Source organism: Salmo salar, chromosome 18 (assembly GCF_965601325.2).
Source record: "Salmo salar chromosome 18, fSalSal1, whole genome shotgun sequence".
In the NCBI taxonomy this organism is placed as follows: Eukaryota; Metazoa; Chordata; class Actinopteri; order Salmoniformes; family Salmonidae; genus Salmo; species Salmo salar.
In genome coordinates, this window is record NC_138308.1 from 92163397 (window position 1) to 92181160 (window position 17764).

General features: G+C 47.8%; 1 protein-coding gene across 6 annotated transcripts in view; it reads left to right on the top strand.

Annotated features, from left to right (window-relative positions):
* Positions 1–17764, top strand: part of mark2b (MAP/microtubule affinity-regulating kinase 2b) — a 148229-nt gene that overhangs the window by 26015 nt on the left and 104450 nt on the right. For all 6 annotated transcript variants that reach the window (XM_082965307.1, XM_082965309.1, XM_082965305.1 and 3 more), the window contains exon 2: positions 12408–12572. In XM_082965307.1, coding sequence (XP_082821433.1) covers positions 12408–12572 — 165 coding nt within the window. The remainder of the gene's footprint in view (positions 1–12407; positions 12573–17764) is intronic.

Consider the following 17764-nt stretch of genomic DNA (forward strand, 5'->3'; position numbering starts at 1 on the left):
TTATGTAGGTGTCCGTCTGTGTCTTTACGTCTTCAAATACTCTCTCTTCTTCTAACATGTTTGCTTGTGTGTAGGCGTGTGTGTGTGTGTGTGTAGGTGTGTGCGGCTGCTGCTGTTCACTGAGTGTATGCTTTTTCCTCTGTTCCCTAGGAAAGGACAGTAGTAATGAGGGTTGAGTCAAACCGTTCCCACACACTGGGATAAACACTACTATAGCTCGGTGTGTGTGTCTTGGTTCAGCACTGGGATGTGCGTGGTGACGTTATGAGTCAGTGCTAGCTAGCTGAAAGTAATGTGAGAACAAAACAATGACATCAATTGTCTGCACATCTATAATTATAACAGGTGAGATTGTTTGTGTGTGTGTGTGTGTGTGTGTGTGGCTGGCGTGCAGCTGTTAAGGAATGAGAGGAGAAAATCCTGCACAATAGTATAGAGGGGATGAGAAGAAGAGAGGAGGAGGGGGGAGAGAGAGATGGAGAGAGGGGCGGGAGAGAGAGACAGGGAGAGGGGGCGTGAGAGAGAGAGACGGGGAGAGAGATGGAGAGGATGTTGCAATACACACACACACCGCTCTCTCAAACACACACGGATGCACACACACTAACACACAGCTCTTATCAGTGTTATGGGGATAATGCTGTAACTTCCTCTCACTAGTCTAGCTAATGTTGACATGAGCCACGAGGACAGTCAGCACACACACACAGCTCTCTCTCACACACACACACACACACACACAGCTCTCTGACACACACACTCAATTATAGAGGCTGCAGAGAGAGGTGCTGAACAGAATGTGAGTCTAGTTAGCAAATAAGGTAGGAGAGGGAGTGTGTGTGTGTTCCTTTGTGTGTCTTCCTGTGTGCGTGTGTTGACGTCAAGCACACACCAAGGAACACACACACACACCAAGGAACACACACACCCAATAACATGTCCTAGGGATAATGATGTCAGAAATCCAGTTGATTGTGTGATACACCAGAGGCTGTCCTATAAAAGGCTGGATTAGCCAGATTGGTTTGTTCATCTGAACTGGGATTGAGTTCAGAGGCTGCCTTCTAAAAGCTTAGCCAGATTGCTCTGATGGCTGCTACGCTGTAGAGGGACCTCTCTCTCTCTCTCTCTCTCGCCTCTCTCTTCTCTCTCTCTCTCTCTCGCTCTCTCTCGCTCTCTCTCGCTCTCTCTCGCTCTCTCTCGCTCTCTCTCGCTCTCTTCTCGCTCTCTCTCGCTCTCTCTCGCTCTCTCTCGCTCTCTCTCGCTCTCTCTCTCTCTCTCTCTCTCGCTCTCTCTCTCGCTCTCTCTCTCGCTCTCTCTCTCGCTCTCTCTCTCGCTCTCTCTCTCGCTCTCTCTCTCGCTCTCTCTCTCGCTCTCTCTCTCGCTCTCTCTCTCGCTCTCTCTCTCTCTCTATCTCTCTCTCGCTCTCTCTCTCGCTCTCTCTCTCTCTCTATCTCTCTCTCGCTCTCTCTCTCTCTCTCTCTCTCTCTCTGATGCCCACAGTTGTCTTGTGTGTGTGCTTTTTTTATTATTTCTTTATTTATTTAACCAGGTAGGTTAAAGGTCATTTAGTTTATTTCACCTTTATTAAACCAGGTAGGTCAGTTGAGAACAAGTTCTCATTTACAACTGCGACCTGGCCAAGATAAAGCAAAGCAGTTCAACACATACAACAACACAGAGTTACACATGGAATAAACACACATACAGTCAATAATACAGTAGAAAAGTCTATATACAGTGTGTGCAAATGTAGTAAGATTAGGGAGGTAAGGCAATAAATAGGCCATAGTGGCGAAATAATTGCAATTTAGCAATTAACACTGGTGATAGATGTACAGAAGATGAATGTGCAAGTACAGATACTGGGGTGCAAAGGAGCAAGATAAAAATAATAACAATGTGGGGATGAGGTAGTTGGATGGACTATTTACAGATGGGCTATGTACAGGTGCAATGCTCTGACAGCTGATGCTTAAAGTTAGTGAGGGAGATATGAGTCTCCAGCTTCAGTGATTTTTACAATTCGTTCCAGTCATTGGCAGCAGAGAACTGGAAGGAAAGGTGTCCAAAGGAGGAATAGGCTTTGTGGGTGACCAGTGAGATATACCTGCTGGAGCGCGTGCTACGGGTGGGTGCTGCTATGGTGACTAGTGAGATAAGGCGGAGCTTTACCTAGCAAAGACTTATAGATGACCTGGAGCCAGTGGGTTTGGCGATGAATATGAAGCGAGGGCCAGCCAACGAGAGCATACAGGTCGCAGTGGTGGGTAGTATATGGGGCTTTGGTGACAAAACGGATGGCACTGTGATAGACTGCATCCAATTTGCTGAGTAGTGTTGGAGGCTATTTTGTAAATGACATCGCCGAAGTCAAAGGTCAGTAGGATAGTCAGTTTTACAAGGGTATGTTTAGCAGCGTGAGTGAAGGATGCAGTTGGAGGCCACGGAAGGAGAGTTGTATGGCATTGAAGCTCATCTGGAGGTTAGTTAACACAGTGTCCAAAGAAGGGCCAGAAGTATACAGAATGGTGTCGTCTGCGTAGAGGTGGATCAGAGACTCACCAGCAGCAAGAGTGACATCATTGATGTATACAGAGAAGAGAGTCGGCCCGAGAATTGAACCCTGTGGCACCCCCATAGAGACTGCCAGAGGTCCGGACAACAGGCCCTCCGATTTGACACACTGAACTCTATCAAAGAAGTATTTGGTGAACCAGGAGAGGCAGTCATTAGAGAAACCAAGGCTGCTGAGTCTGCCGATAAGAATGTGGTGATTAACAGAGTCGAAAGCCTTGGCCAGGTCGATGAATACAGCTGTACAGTATTGTCTCTTATCAATGGCGGTTAGGATGTCGTTTAGGACCTTGAGCGTGGCTGAGGTGCACCCATGACCAGCTCGGAAACCAGATTGCATAACGGAGAAGGTACGGTGGGATTCATAATGGTCGGTAATCTGTTTATTAACTTGGCTTTCGAAGACTTTAGAAAGGCAGGGTAGGATAGATATAGGTCTGTAGCAGTTTGGGTCTAGAGTGTCTCTCCTTTGAAGAGGGGGATGACTGCGGCAGCTTTCCAATCTTTGGGGATCTCAGACGATACGAAAGAGAGGTTGAACAGGATAGTAATAGGGGTTGCAACAATTGCGGCGGATAATTATAGAAAGAGAGGATCCAGATTGTCTAGCCCATCTGATTTGTAGAGGTCCAAATTTTGCCGCTCTTTCAGAACATCAGTTATCTGGATTCGGGTGAAGGAGAAGTGGGGGAGGCTTGGGCAAGTTGCTGTGGGGGGTGGAGGGCTGTTGACTGGGGTAGGGGTTAGAGGTCGACCTCTAGTAGGGGTAGCCAGGTGGAAACCATGGCCAGCCGTAGAAAAATGCTTATTGAAATTCTCGATTATCGTGGATTTATCGGTGGTGACAGTGTTTCCTATCCTCGGTGCAGTGAGCAGCTGGGAGGAGATACTCTTATTCTCCATGGACTTTACAGTGTCCCAGAACGTTTTGGAATTAGTGCTACAGGAAGCAAATTTCTGTTTGTAAAGCAAGCCTTTGCTTTCCTAGCTGACTGTGTGTATTGGTTCCTAAGTTTTATCACCCCCCTGCTGTGCCGAACATCAAGTGTGTGTTTTCTTACACTGAATTACCCTCGTATGAACACACATGCATACACACCATCAGTTCTCTCGCTCTGTCTGTCTGTTTCTCCCTCCCTTTCTCTTGGTGTCTCTTTCGGTGTCCGGCCTCATGTGCAGTGTGTCTCATCTCCCTGCAGCCAGTCTGTCACCTGTCTGCACAGATCACTCACACACACAATTGTTTTGAACAAAGTCTAGGTTCTAACCTTGTCAGTGTTCTGTTAGTCTGGGAGGTTCTAACCTTGTCAGTGTTCTGTTAGTCTGGGAGGGTCTAACCTTGTCAGTGTTCTGTTAGTCTGGGAGGTTCTAACCTTGTCAGTGTTCTGTTAGTCTGGGAGGGTCTAACCTTGTCAGTGTTCTGTTAGTCTGGGAGGTTCTAACCTTGTCAGTGTTCTGTTAGTCTGGGAGGGTCTAACCTTGTCAGTGTTCTGTTAGTCTGGGAGGTTCTAACCTTGTTAGTGTTCTGTTAGTCTGGGAGGTTCTAACCTTGTCAGTGTTCTGTTAGTCTGGGAGGTTCTAACCTTGTCAGTGTTCTGTTAGTCTGGGAGGTTCTAACCTTGTCAGTGTTCTGTTAGTCTGGGAGGGTCTAACCTTGTCAGTGTTCTGTTAGTCTGGGAGGGTCTAACCTTGTTAGTGTTCTGTTAGTCTGGGAGGTTCTAACCTTGTCAGTGTTCTGTTAGTCTGGGAGGGTCTAACCTTGTCAGTGTTCTGTTAGTCTGGGAGGTTCTAACCTTGTTAGTGTTCTGTTAGTCTGGGAGGGTCTAACCTTGTCAGTGTTCTGTTAGTCTGGGAGGTTCTAACCTTGTTAGTGTTCTGTTAGTCTGGGAGGTTCTAACCTTGTCAGTGTTCTGTTAGTCTGGGAGGGTCTAACCTTGTCAGTGTTCTGTTAGTCTGGGAGGGTCTAACCTTGTTAGTGTTCTGTTAGTCTGGGAGGGTCTAACCTTGTCAGTGTTCTGTTAGTCTGGGAGGGTCTAACCTTGTCAGTGTTCTGTTAGTCTGGGAGGGTCTAACCTTGTCAGTGTTCTGTTAGTCTGGGAGGTTCTAACCTTGTCAGGGTTCTGTTAGTCTGGGAGGTTCTAACCTTGTCAGTGTTCTGTTAGTCTGGGAGGGTCTAACCTTGTCAGTGTTCTGTTAGTCTGGGAGGGTCTAACCTTGTCAGTGTTCTGTTAGTCTGGGAGGGTCTAACCTTGTCAGTGTTCTGTTAGTCTGGGAGGTTCTAACCTTGTCAGTGTTCTGTTAGTCTGGGAGGTTCTAACCTTGTCAGTGTTCTGTTAGTCTGGGAGGTTCTAACCTTGTCAGTGTTCTGTTAGTCTGGGAGGGTCTAACCTTGTCAGTGTTCTGTTAGTCTGGGAGGTTCTAACCTTGTCAGTGTTCTGTTAGTCTGGGAGGTTCTAACCTTGTCAGTGTTCTGTTAGTCTGGAGGTTCTAACCTTGTCAGTGTTCTGTTAGTCTGGGAGGTTCTAACCTTGTCAGTGTTCTGTTAGTCTGGGAGGTTCTAACCTTGTCAGTGTTCTGTTAGTCTGGGAGGTTCTAACCTTGTCAGTGTTCTGTTAGTCTGGGAGGGTCTAACCTTGTCAGTGTTCTGTTAGTCTGGGAGGTTCTAACCTTGTCAGTGTTCTGTTAGTCTGGGAGGGTCTAACCTTGTCAGTGTTCTGTTAGTCTGGGAGGGTCTAACCTTGTCAGTGTTCTGTTAGTCTGGGAGGGTCTAACCTTGTCAGTGTTCTGTTAGTCTGGGAGGTTCTAACCTTGTCAGTGTTCTGTTAGTCTGGGAGGTTCTAACCTTGTCAGTGTTCTGTTAGTCTGGGAGGGTCTAACCTTGTCAGTGTTCTGTTAGTCTGGGAGGGTCTAACCTTGTCAGTGTTCTGTTAGTCTGGGAGGGTCTAACCTTGTCAGTGTTCTGTTAGTCTGGGAGGGTCTAACCTTGTTAGTGTTCTGTTAGTCTGGGAGGGTCTAACCTTGTCAGTGTTCTGTTAGTCTGGGAGGTTCTAACCTTGTCAGTGTTCTGTTAGTCTGGGAGGGTCTAACCTTGTCAGTGTTCTGTTAGTCTGGGAGGTTCTAACCTTGTCAGTGTTCTGTTAGTCTGGGAGGGTCTAACCTTGTCAGTGTTCTGTTAGTCTGGGAGGTTCTAACCTTGTTAGTGTTCTGTTAGTCTGGGAGGTTCTAACCTTGTCAGTGTTCTGTTAGTCTGGGAGGGTCTAACCTTGTCAGTGTTCTGTTAGTCTGGGAGGGTCTAACCTTGTCAGTGTTCTGTTAGTCTGGGAGGTTCTAACCTTGTCAGTGTTCTGTTAGTCTGGGAGGTTCTAACCTTGTTAGTGTTCTGTTAGTCTGGGAGGGTCTAACCTTGTCAGTGTTCTGTTAGTCTGGGAGGTTCTAACCTTGTCAGTGTTCTGTTAGTCTGGGAGGGTCTAACCTTGTCAGGGTTCTGTTAGTCTGGGAGGTTCTAACCTTGTCAGTGTTCTGTTAGTCTGGGAGGTTCTAACCTTGTCAGTGTTCTGTTAGTCTGGGAGGTTCTAACCTTGTCAGTGTTCTGTTAGTCTGGGAGGTTCTAACCTTGTCAGTGTTCTGTTAGTCTGGGAGGTTCTAACCTTGTCAGTGTTCTGTTAGTCTGGGAGGGTCTAACCTTGTTAGTGTTCTGTTAGTCTGGGAGGGTCTAACCTTGTCAGTGTTCTGTTAGTCTGGGAGGTTCTAACCTTGTCAGTGTTCTGTTAGTCTGGGAGGGTCTAACCTTGTCAGGGTTCTGTTAGTCTGGGAGGGTCTAACCTTGTCAGTGTTCTGTTAGTCTGGGAGGTTCTAACCTTGTTAGTGTTCTGTTAGTCTGGGAGGTTCTAACCTTGTCAGTGTTCTGTTAGTCTGGGAGGGTCTAACCTTGTTAGTGTTCTGTTAGTCTGGGAGGTTCTAACCTTGTTAGTGTTCTGTTAGTCTGGGAGGGTCTAACCTTGTTAGTGTTCTGTTAGTCTGGGAGGGTCTAACCTTGTTAGTGTTCTGTTAGTCTGGGAGGTTCTAACCTTGTCAGTGTTCTGTTAGTCTGGGAGGGTCTAACCTTGTTAGTGTTCTGTTAGTCTGGGAGGGTCTAACCTTGTTAGTGTTCTGTTAGTCTGGGAGGTTCTAACCTTGTCAGTGTTCTGTTAGTCTGGGAGGGTCTAACCTTGTTAGTGTTCTGTTAGTCTGGGAGGTTCTAACCTTGTTAGTGTTCTGTTAGTCTAGGTTCTAACCTTGTCAGTGTTCTGTTAGTCTGGGAGGTTCTAACCTTGTTAGTGTTCTGTTAGTCTGGGAGGTTCTAACCTTGTCAGTGTTCTGTTAGTCTGGGAGGTTCCAACCTTGTCAGGGTTCTGTTAGTCTAGAAAGTGAGTGAGTGTCTGTGTGTGTGTTCCAGTGTGGTGAACTCCAGAGGAATAGGTGAAACCTGTTAAGAGTTCTTTGTATCTTTGGTAAACGTTTTCCCTGTCCCTTCAGCTTCCCTGTCTCTCTGTTGTGCATTTTTTAGGTTTGACTTGTTTATTTTAGTGGTTGTCAACAAAATGTAAAGTTTCATTCTTGTTACAGATGATGTCCTAGAACAGGGTTCCCCAACTGGCTGCCCGAGGGTTCAAATCAAATGTATTTATATAGTCCTTCTTACATCAGCTGATATCTCAAAGTGCTGTACAGAAACACAGCCTAAAACCCCAAACAGCAAGCAATGCAGGTGTAGAAGCACGGTGGCTAGGAAAAACTCCCTAGAAAGGCCAAAACCTAGGAAGAAACCTAGAGAGGAACCAGGCTATGCGGGGTGGCCAGTCCTCTTCTGGCTGTGTCGGGTGGAGATTATAACAGAACATGGCCAAGATGTTCAAATGTTCATAAATTACCAGCAGGGTCAAATAATAATAATCACAGTAGTTGTCAAGGGTGCAACAAGTCAGCACCTCAAGAGTAAATGTCAGTTGGCTTTTCATAGCCGATCATTGAGAGTATCTCTACCACTCCTGCTGTCTCTAGAGAGTTGAAAACAGCAGGTCTGGGACAGGTAGCACGTCCAGTGAACAGGTCAGGGTTCCATAGCCGCAGGCAGAACAGTTGAAACTGGAGCAGCAGCACGGCCAGGTGGACTGGGGACAGCAAGGAGTCATCATGCCAGGTAGTCCTGAGGCATGGTCCTAGGGCTCAGGTCCTCCGAGAGAGAGAAAGAGAGCGAGAGCGAGTTAGAGGGAGCATACTTAAATTCACACAGGACACCGGATAAGACAGGAGAAATACTCCAGATATAATAGACTGACCCTAGCCCCCCGACACATAAACTACTGCAGCATAAATACTGGAGGCTGAGACCGGAGGGGTCAGGAGACACTGTGGCCCCATCCGATGATACCCCCGGACAGGGCCAAAAAGGCAGGATATAACCCCACCCACTTTGTCAAAGCACAGCCCCCACACCACTAGAGGGATATCTTCAACCACCAACTTACCATCCTGAGACAAGGCCGAGTATAGCCCACAAAGATCTCCGCCACGGCACAACCCAAGGGGGGGCGCCAACCCAGACAGGAAGACCACGTCAGTGACTCAACCCACTCAAGTGACGCACCCCTCCTAGGGACAGCATGGAAGAACACCAGTAAGCCAGTGACTCAGCCCCTGTAATAGGGTTAGAGGCAGAGAATCCCAGTGGAGAGAGGGGAACCGGCCAGGCAGAGACAGCAAGGGCGGTTCGTTGCTCCAGAGCCTTTCCGTTCACCTTCACACTCCTGGGCTCAGACTACACTCAAACCATATGACCTACTGAAGCAGAGTTCTCAACTGGCTGCCCGAGGGTTATCAGGGTTCTCCAACTGGCTGCCCGAGGGTTATCAGGGTTCCCCAACTGGCTGCCCGAGGGTTATCAGGGTTCCCCAACTGGCTGCCCGAGGGTTCGCAGGGTTCCCCAACTGGCTGCCCGAGGGTTATCAGGGTTCTCCAACTGGCTGCCCGAGGGTTATCAGGGTTCTCCAACTGGCTGCCCGAGGGTTATCAGGGTTCTCCAACTGGCTGCCCGAGGGTTATCAGGGTTCCCCAACTGGCTGCCCGAGGGTTATCAGGGTTCCTCAACTGGCTGCCCGAGGGTTATCAGGGTTCTCCAACTGGCTGCCCGAGGGTTATCAGGGTTCAACTGGCTGCCCGAGGGTTAACAGGGTTCCCCAACTGGCTGCCCGAGGGTTATCAGGGTTCTCCAACTGGCTGCCCGAGGGTTATCAGGGTTCCCCAACTGGCTGCCCGAGGGTTATCAGGGTTCTCCAACTGGCTGCCCGAGGGTTATCAGGGTTCCCCAACTGGCTGCCCGAGGGTTATCAGGGTTCCCCAACTGGCTGCCCGAGGGTTATCAGGGTTCCCCAACTGGCTGCCCGAGGGTTAACAGGGTTCCCCAACTGGCTGCCCGAGGGTTATCAGGGTTCTCCAACTGGCTGCCCGAGGGTTATCAGGGTTCTCCAACTGGCTGCCCGAGGGTTATCAGGGTTCCCCAACTGGCTGCCCGAGGGTTATCAGGGTTCCCCAACTGGCTGCCCGAGGGTTATCAGGGTTCCCCAACTGGCTGCCCGAGGGTTATCAGGGTTCCCCAACTGGCTGCCCGAGGGTTATCAGGGTTCCCCAACTGGCTGCCCGAGGGTTATCAGGGTTCCCCAACTGGCTGCCCGAGGGTTATCAGGGTTCTCCAACTGGCTGCCCGAGGGTTATCAGGGTTCTCCAACTGGCTGCCCGAGGGTTATCAGGGTTCCCCAACTGGCTGCCCGAGGGTTATCAGGGTTCCTCAACTGGCTGCCCGAGGGTTATCAGGGTTCCCCAACTGGCTGCCCGAGGGTTATCAGGGTTCCCCAACTGGCTGCCCGAGGGTTATCAGGGTTCCCCAACTGGCTGCCCGAGGGTTATCAGGGTTCCCCAACTGGCTGCCCGAGGGTTATCAGGGTTCCCCAACTGGCTGCCCGAGGGTTATCAGGGTTCCCCAACTGGCTGCCCGAGGGTTATCAGGGTTCTCCAACTGGCTGCCCGAGGGTTATCAGGGTTCTCCAACTGGCTGCCCGAGGGTTATCAGGGTTCCCCAACTGGCTGCCCGAGGGTTATCAGGGTTCACCAACTGGCTGCCCGAGGGTTATCAGGGTTCTCCAACTGGCTGCCCGAGGGTTATCAGGGTTCCCCAACTGGCTGCCCGAGGGTTATCAGGGTTCCCCAACTGGCTGCCCGAGGGTTATCAGGGTTCTCCAACTGGCTGCCCGAGGGTTATCAGGGTTCAACTGGCTGCCCGAGGGTTATCAGGGTTCCCCAACTGGCTGCCCGAGGGTTATCAGGGTTCCCCAACTGGCTGCCCGAGGGTTATCAGGGTTCTCCAACTGGCTGCCCGAGGGTTATCAGGGTTCTCCAACTGGCTGCCCGAGGGTGTCTTTTATTTGGCCGCCCAAGTTTTCAGACCAAAAAAGAAATGTAAAAACATCAGCTAATCAGGTCCAATTGATTTTAATTTAGCAAATCTGTTCCAAAGAATTCTGTTCTGTATTCCCACGCAAAATAGAGAGATCTACACTAAGTGTACAAAACATGAAGAACACCTGCTCTTCCCATGACACAGACTGACCAGGTGAATCCAGGTGAATCCAGGTGAAAGTTATGAACCCTTATTGATGTCACTTGTTAAATCCACTTCAATCAATGTAGATGAAGGGGAGGAGACAGGTTAAAGAAGGATTTTTAAGCCTTGAGACAATTGATACATGGATTGTGTGTGACATTCAGAGGGTGAATCGGCAAGACAAAAGATTGAAGTGCCTTTGAACGAGGTATGGAAGTAGGTGCCAGGCGTACTGGTTTGTGAAAGGAACTGCAACGCTGCTGGGTTTTTCAACAGTTTCCCGTGTGTATCAAGAATGGTCCACCACCCAAAGGACATCCAGCCAACTTGATACAACTGTGGGAAACGTTAGAGTCAACATGGTCCTGCATCCCTGGCCCGTTTTGTAACGTCAGTGTATGTAATCGTATACATACAGTGGGGGGAAAAAAGTATTTGATCCCCTGCTGATTTTGTACATTTGCCCACTTACAAAGAAATGATCAGTCTATAATTTTAATGGTAGGTTTATTTGAACAGTGAGAGACAGAATAACAACAACAAAAATCCAGAAAAACACGTCAAAAATGTTATAAAATGATTTGCATTTTAATGAGGGAAATAAGTATTTGACCCCTCTGCAAAACATGTACTTGGTGGCAAAACCCTTGTTGGCAATCACAGAGGTCAGACGTTTCTTGTAGTTGGCCACCAGGTTTGCACAGATCTCAGGAGGGATTTTGTCCCACTCCTCTTTGCAGATCTTCTCCAAGTCATCAAGGTTTCGAGGCTGACGTTTGGCAACTCGAACCTTCAGCTCCCTCCACAGATTTTCTATGGGATTAAGGTCTGGAGACTGGCTAGGCCACTCCAGGACCTTAATGTGCTTCTTCTTGAGCCACTCCTTTGTTGCCTTGGCCGTGTGTTTTGGGTCATTGTCATGCTGGAATATCTATCCACGACCCATTTTCAATGCCCTGGCTGAGGGAAAGATGTTCTCACCCAAGATTTGACGGTACATGGCCCCGTCCATCGTCCCTTTGATGCGGTGAAGTTGTCCTGTCCCCTTAGCAGAAAAACACCCCCAAAGCATAATGTTTCCACCTCCATGTTTGACGGTGGAGATGGTGTTCTTGGGGTCATAGGCAGCATTCCTCCTCCTCCAAACACGGCGAGTTGAGTAGATGCCAAAGAGCACCATTTTGGTCTTATTTGACCACAACACTATCACCAGTTGTCCTCTGAATCGTTCAGATGTTCACTAGCAAACTTCAGACGGGCATGTATATGTATTCTTGAGCAGGGGGACCTTGCGGTCGCTGCAGGATTTCAGTCCTTCACGGTGTAGTGTGTTACCAATTGTTTTCTTGATGACTATGGTCCCAGCTGCCTTGAGATCATTGACAAGATCCTCCCGTGTAGTTCTGGGCTGATTCCTCACCGTTCTCATGATCATTGCAACCCCACGAGGTGAGATCTTGCATGGTGGCCCAGGCCGAGGGATATTGACAGTTCTTTTGTGTTTCTTCCATTTGCGAATAATCGCACCAAATGTTGTCACCTTCTCACCAAGCTGCTTGGCGATGGTCTTGTAGCCCATTCCAGCCTTGTGTAGGTCTACAATCTTGACCCTGACATCCTTGGAGAGCTCTTTGGTCTTGGCCATGGTGGAGAGTTTGGAATCTGATTGATTGATTGCTTCTGTGGACAGGTGTATTTTATACAGGTAACAAGCTGTGGTTAGGAGCACTCCCTTTAAGAGTGTGCTCCTAATCTCAGCTCGTTACCTGTATAAAAGACACCTGGGAGCCAGAAATCTTTCTGCTTGAGAGGGGGTCAAATACTTATTTCCCTCATTAAAATTCAAATCAATTTATAACATTTTTGACATGCGTTGTTCTGGATTTTTTTGTTGTTATTATGTCTCTCACTGTTCAAATAAACCTATTAAAATTATAGACTGATCATTTCTTTATCAGTGGGCAAACGTACAAAATCAGCAGGGGATCAAATACTTTTTTCCACCACTGTATGTTAGCAAGGTTTGAGATTATATAATGCTTCATTCAAATATCTGTTGGGGTTTCTTGCGGTCAATTTGCAGTCTACCAATTATTTGTAAGTAGGTTCCTCCTCAATAACAAATTGGCCCGCGGCTTAATCTAGTTGAAATCCCTGTACTTAAACAACTCTCTCCCCCCCTCCCTTCTACCAGGACACCAAGGCGGGGGGCCGTCCCAGCATGCCGCGATGTCGGAACTCGGTTGCCACGACGGTGGAGGAGACCCCTCACATCGGTAACTATCGGTTGCTGAAGACCATTGGCAAGGGCAACTTCGCAAAAGTCAAACTGGCACGCCACGTCCTCACCGGGAAAGAGGTAACACAGACACACACACTTTTCAACATACACACTTTAGTCATACACACAGAGACACCACTTTCTCTTCTGGCAGGAACTGCTTCCTGTCTTGTTGCATCACTTCCTGTGTAGCCTCCACTTTGGACTTGGGCTGTATCTCAATTCCTTCAGCATTTGGACTGGATCCATTTTGAACCACCCCTACAATCCCCCTCAGCTCAGACACGCTGCATTCTCTCTCACACATGATTTATTTTCATTCTTCTATCCCACCGCTCTCCTCCTGAAGGACTTGAAGGAGAGGAGACTAGGAGAGGAAGCCATTGTAGACTATTGAGATGCAGCCCAACTGTCTCTCTCAGTTGAGTTGAAGTTGGTGTTCTGTTGGAACAGTCAACATTCTGTCCTCACTGTGTTCTACCAGGCGGAGACAGTGTTCAGCATTCTGTCCTCACTGTGTTCTACCAGGCGGAGACAGTGTTCAGCATTCTGTCCTCACTGTGTTCTACCAGGCGGAGACAGTGTTCAACATTCTGTCCTCACTGTGTTCTACCAGGCGGAGACAGTGTTCAGCATTCTGTCCTCACTGTGTTCTACCAGGCGGAGACAGTGTTCAGCATTCTGTCCTCACTGTGTTCTACCAGGCGGAGACAGTGTTCAGCATTCTGTCCTCACTGTGTTCTACCAGGCGGAGACAGTGTTCAGCATTCTGTCCTCACTGTGTTCTACCAGGCGGAGACAGTGTTCAGCATTCTGTCCTCACTGTGTTCTACCAGGCGGAGACAGTGTTCAGCATTCTGTCCTCACTGTGTTCTACCAGGCGGAGACAGTGTTCAGCATTCTGTCCTCACTGTGTTCTACCAGGCGGAGACAGTGTTCAGCATTCTGTCCTCACTGTGTTCTACCAGGCGGAGACAGTGTTCAGCATTCTGTCCTCACTGTGTTCTACCAGGCGGAGACAGTGTTCAGCATTCTGTCCTCACTGTGTTCTACCAGGCGGAGACAGTGTTCAGCATTCTGTCCTCACTGTGTTCTACCAGGCGGAGACAGTGTTCAGCATTCTGTCCTCACTGTGTTCTACCAGGCGGAGACAGTGTTCAGCATTCTGTCCTCACTGTGTTCTACCAGGCGGAGACAGTGTTCAGCATTCTGTCCTCACTGTGTTCTACCAGGCGGAGACAGTGTTCAGCATTCTGTCCTCACTGTGTTCTACCAGGCGGAGACAGTGTTCAGCATTCTGTCCTCACTGTGTTCTACCAGGCGGAGACAGTGTTCAGCATTCTGTCCTCACTGTGTTCTACCAGGCGGAGACAGTGTTCAGCATTCTGTCCTCACTGTGTTCTACCAGGCGGAGACAGTGTTCAGCATTCTGTCTGTCTGTCTGTCTGTCTGTCTGTCTGTCTGTCTGTCTGTCTGTCTGTCTGTCTGTCTGTCTGTCTGTCTGTCTGTCTGTCTGCCCCTGAACAAGGCAGTTAACCCACTGTTCCTAGGCCGTCATTGTAAATAAGAATTTGTTCTTAACTGACTCGCCTAGTTAAATAAAGGTTAAATAAAAAATTAATAAAAATAATAAATTGCTCAGGCAGGCAGAGGCCAGTGTGTGTAGTTGGGGTGGCTTTTGGTCGTGTGTGTGTTGCTGGCTATGTCAATGTGTGGCTGCTCTATTATACTGATTACTCAGAGAGTGCGAGAGTGAGAGTGCGAGAGTGAGAGTGCGAGAGTGCGAGAGAGATGAAGGAACCACTCAAAGGAAAAAAAGTATATTTCTTTCAATTCTATAGATGCATTATTGGCATAAATGGGTGGTTGCCACTGTTGCCAAAGCTATGGATATGAAGTATTACATAAATTAACAATATGTTTGAGCAATAATAATACACAGTGTCTTGTGTAAGTATTCAGACCCACTGACTTTTTCCACATTTTGTTACGTTACAGCCTTATTCTAAAATTGATTAAATTATTTAAAAAATACATAATACCCCATAATGCCAATGGAAAAAAAAGTTTTGGGGCAAGTATTGCAAATGTATTAAAAATAAAAAACAGAAACCTTACATAAGTATTCAGACTCTTTGCTATGAGACTTGAAATTGAGCTCAGGTGCATCCTGTTTCCATTGATCATCCTTGAGATGTTTCTACAACTTGTTTGGAGTCCACCTGTGGTAAATTCAATTGATTTGGAAAGACACACACCTGTCTAAAAACTAAGCCATGATGTCAAAGGAATTGTCTGTAGAGATCAGAGACAGGATTGTATCGAGGCACAGATCTGGGGAAGGGTACCAAAATATTTCTGCAGCATTGAAGGTCCCCAAGAACACAGTGGCCTCCATTATTATTAAATGGAAGACGTTTGGAACCACCAAGACTCTTCCTAGAGCTGGTCGCCCGGCCAAACTGAGCAATCGGGGGAGAAGGGCCTTGGTACGGGAGGTGTCCAAGAACCCGATGGTCACTCTGACAGAGCTCCAGAGTTCCTCTGTGGAGATGGGAGAACCTTCCAGAAGGACAACGATCTCTGCAGCATTCCACCAATCAGGCCTTTATGGTAGAGTGGCCAGACGGAAGCCACTCCTCAATAAAAGGCACATGACAGCCCGCTTGGAGCTTGCCAAAAGGCACGTAAAGGACTCTCAGACCATGAGAAACAAGATTCTCTGCTCTGATGAAACCAAGATGGAACTCTTTGGCCTGAATGCCAAGCTTCACGTCTGGAGGACACTTGGCACCATCCCTATGGTGAAGCATGGTGGTGGTAGCATCATGCTGTGGGGATGTTTTTCAGTGGCAGGGACTGGGAGACTAGTCAGGATTGAGGCAAAGATGAACGGAGCAAATGATAGAGATCCTTGATGAAAACCTGCTCCAGAGCACTCAGGACCTCAGACTGGGGCGAAGGTTCATCTTCCAACAGGACAACGAAACCTAAGCACACAGCCAAAACAACGCAGGACTGATTTCGGGACAAGTCTCTGAATGTCCTTGAGTAGCCCAGCCAGAGCCCGGACTTGAGCCCGATCGAACATCTCTGGAGAGACCATCCAACCTGACAGTGCTTGAGAGGATCTACAGAGAAGAATGGGAGGAACTCCCCAAATACAGGTGTGCCAAGCTTGTAGCGTCATACCCAAGAAGACTCAAGGTTGTAATCGCTGCCAAAGGTGCTTCAGCAAAGTACTTAGTAAAGGGTCTGAATACTTATGTAAATGTGATATTTCCGGGGTTTTTTTTTTTTAAATGAATTTGCTAAAATTTCCAAAAATGTTTACTTTGTCATGATGGGTTACTATGTGTAGATTGAGGGGGAAAACTATGTAATCAATTTTAGAAAGCTGGAACAAAATGTGGGAAAAGTCAAGGGGTCTGAGTACTTTCCGAATGCACTGTATATTAAAATAATTAAATGGCAACAATTGAGAAATTTAAATCTACGAGGTCTCGTGTATGACATGGAGGTACTGTCTCTGTTATATTATGACAGACCAGCTAGATCTACTGTCTCTGTTATATTATGACAGACCAGCTAGATCTACTGTCTCTGTTATATTATGACAGACCAGCTAGATCTACTGTCTCTATTATCTTATGACAGACCAGCTAGATCTACTGTCTCTGTTATCTTATGACAGACCAGCTAGATCTACTGTCTCTGTTATATTATGACAGACCAGCTAGATCTACTGTCTCTGTTATATTATGACAGACCAGCTAGATCTACTGTCTCTGTTATATTATGACAGACCAGCTAGATCTACTGTCTCTGTTATATTATGACAGACCAGCTAGATCTACTGTCTCTGTTATATTATGACAGACCAGCTAGATCTACTGTCTCTATTATATTATGACAGACCAGCTAGATCTACTGTCTCTGTTATCTTATGACAGACCAGCTAGATCTACTGTCTCTGTTATCTTATGACAGACCAGCTAGATCTACTGTCTCTGTTATCTTATGACAGACCAGCTAGATCTACTGTCTCTGTTATCTTATGACAGACCAGCTAGATCTACTGTCTCTGTTATATTATGACAGACCAGCTAGATCTACTGTCTCTGTTATATTATGACAGACCAGCTAGATCTACTGTCTCTGTTATATTATGACAGACCAGCTAGAACTACTGTCTCTGTTATATTATGACAGACCAGCTAGATCTACTGTCTCTGTTATATTATGACAGACCAGCTAGATCTACTGTCTCTGTTATACACTGCTCAAAAAAATAAAGGGAACACTTAAACAACACAATGTAACTCCAAGTCAATCACACTTCTATGAAATCAAACTGTCCACTTAGGAAGCAACACTGATTGACAATAAATTTCACATGCTGTTGTGCAAATGGAATAGACAACAGGTGGAAATTATAGGCAATTAGCAAGACACCCCCAATAAAGAAGTGGTTCTGCAGGTGGGGACCACAGACCACTTCTCAGTTCCAATGCTTCCTGGCTGATATTTTGGTCACTTTTGAATGCTGGCGGTGCTTTCACTCTAGTGGTAGCATGAGACGGAGTCTACAACCCACACAAGTGGCTCAAGTAGTGCAGCTCATCCAGGATGGCACATCAATGCGAGCTGTGGCAAGAAGGTTTGCTGTGTCTATCAGCGTAGTGTCCAGAGCATGGAGGCGCTACCAGGAGACAGGCCAGTACATCAGGAGACGTGGAGGAGGCCGTAGGAGGGCAACAACCCAGCAGCAGGACCGCTACCTCCGCCTTTGTGCAAGGAGGAGCAGGAGAAGCACTGCCAGAGCCCTGCAAAATGACCTCCAGCAGGCCACAAATGTGCATGTGTCTGCTCAAACGGTTAGAAACAGACTCCATGGGGGTGGTATGAGGGCCCGACGTCCACAGGTGGGGGTTGTGCTTACAGCCCAACACCATGCAGGACGTTTGGCATTTGCCAGAGAACACCAAGATTGGCAAATTCGCCACTGGCGCCCTGTGCTCTTCACAGATGAAAGCAGGTTCACACTGAGTACGTGACAGACGTGACAGAGTCTGGAGACGCCGTGGAGAACGTTCCGCTGCCTGCAACATCCTCCAGCATGACCGGTTTGGCGGTGGGTCAGTCATGGTGTGGGGTGGCATTTCTTTGGGGGGCCGCACAGCCCTCCATGTGCTCGCCAGAGGTAGCCTGACTGCCATTAGGTACCGAGATGAGATCCTCAGACCCCTTGTGAGACCATATGCTGGTGC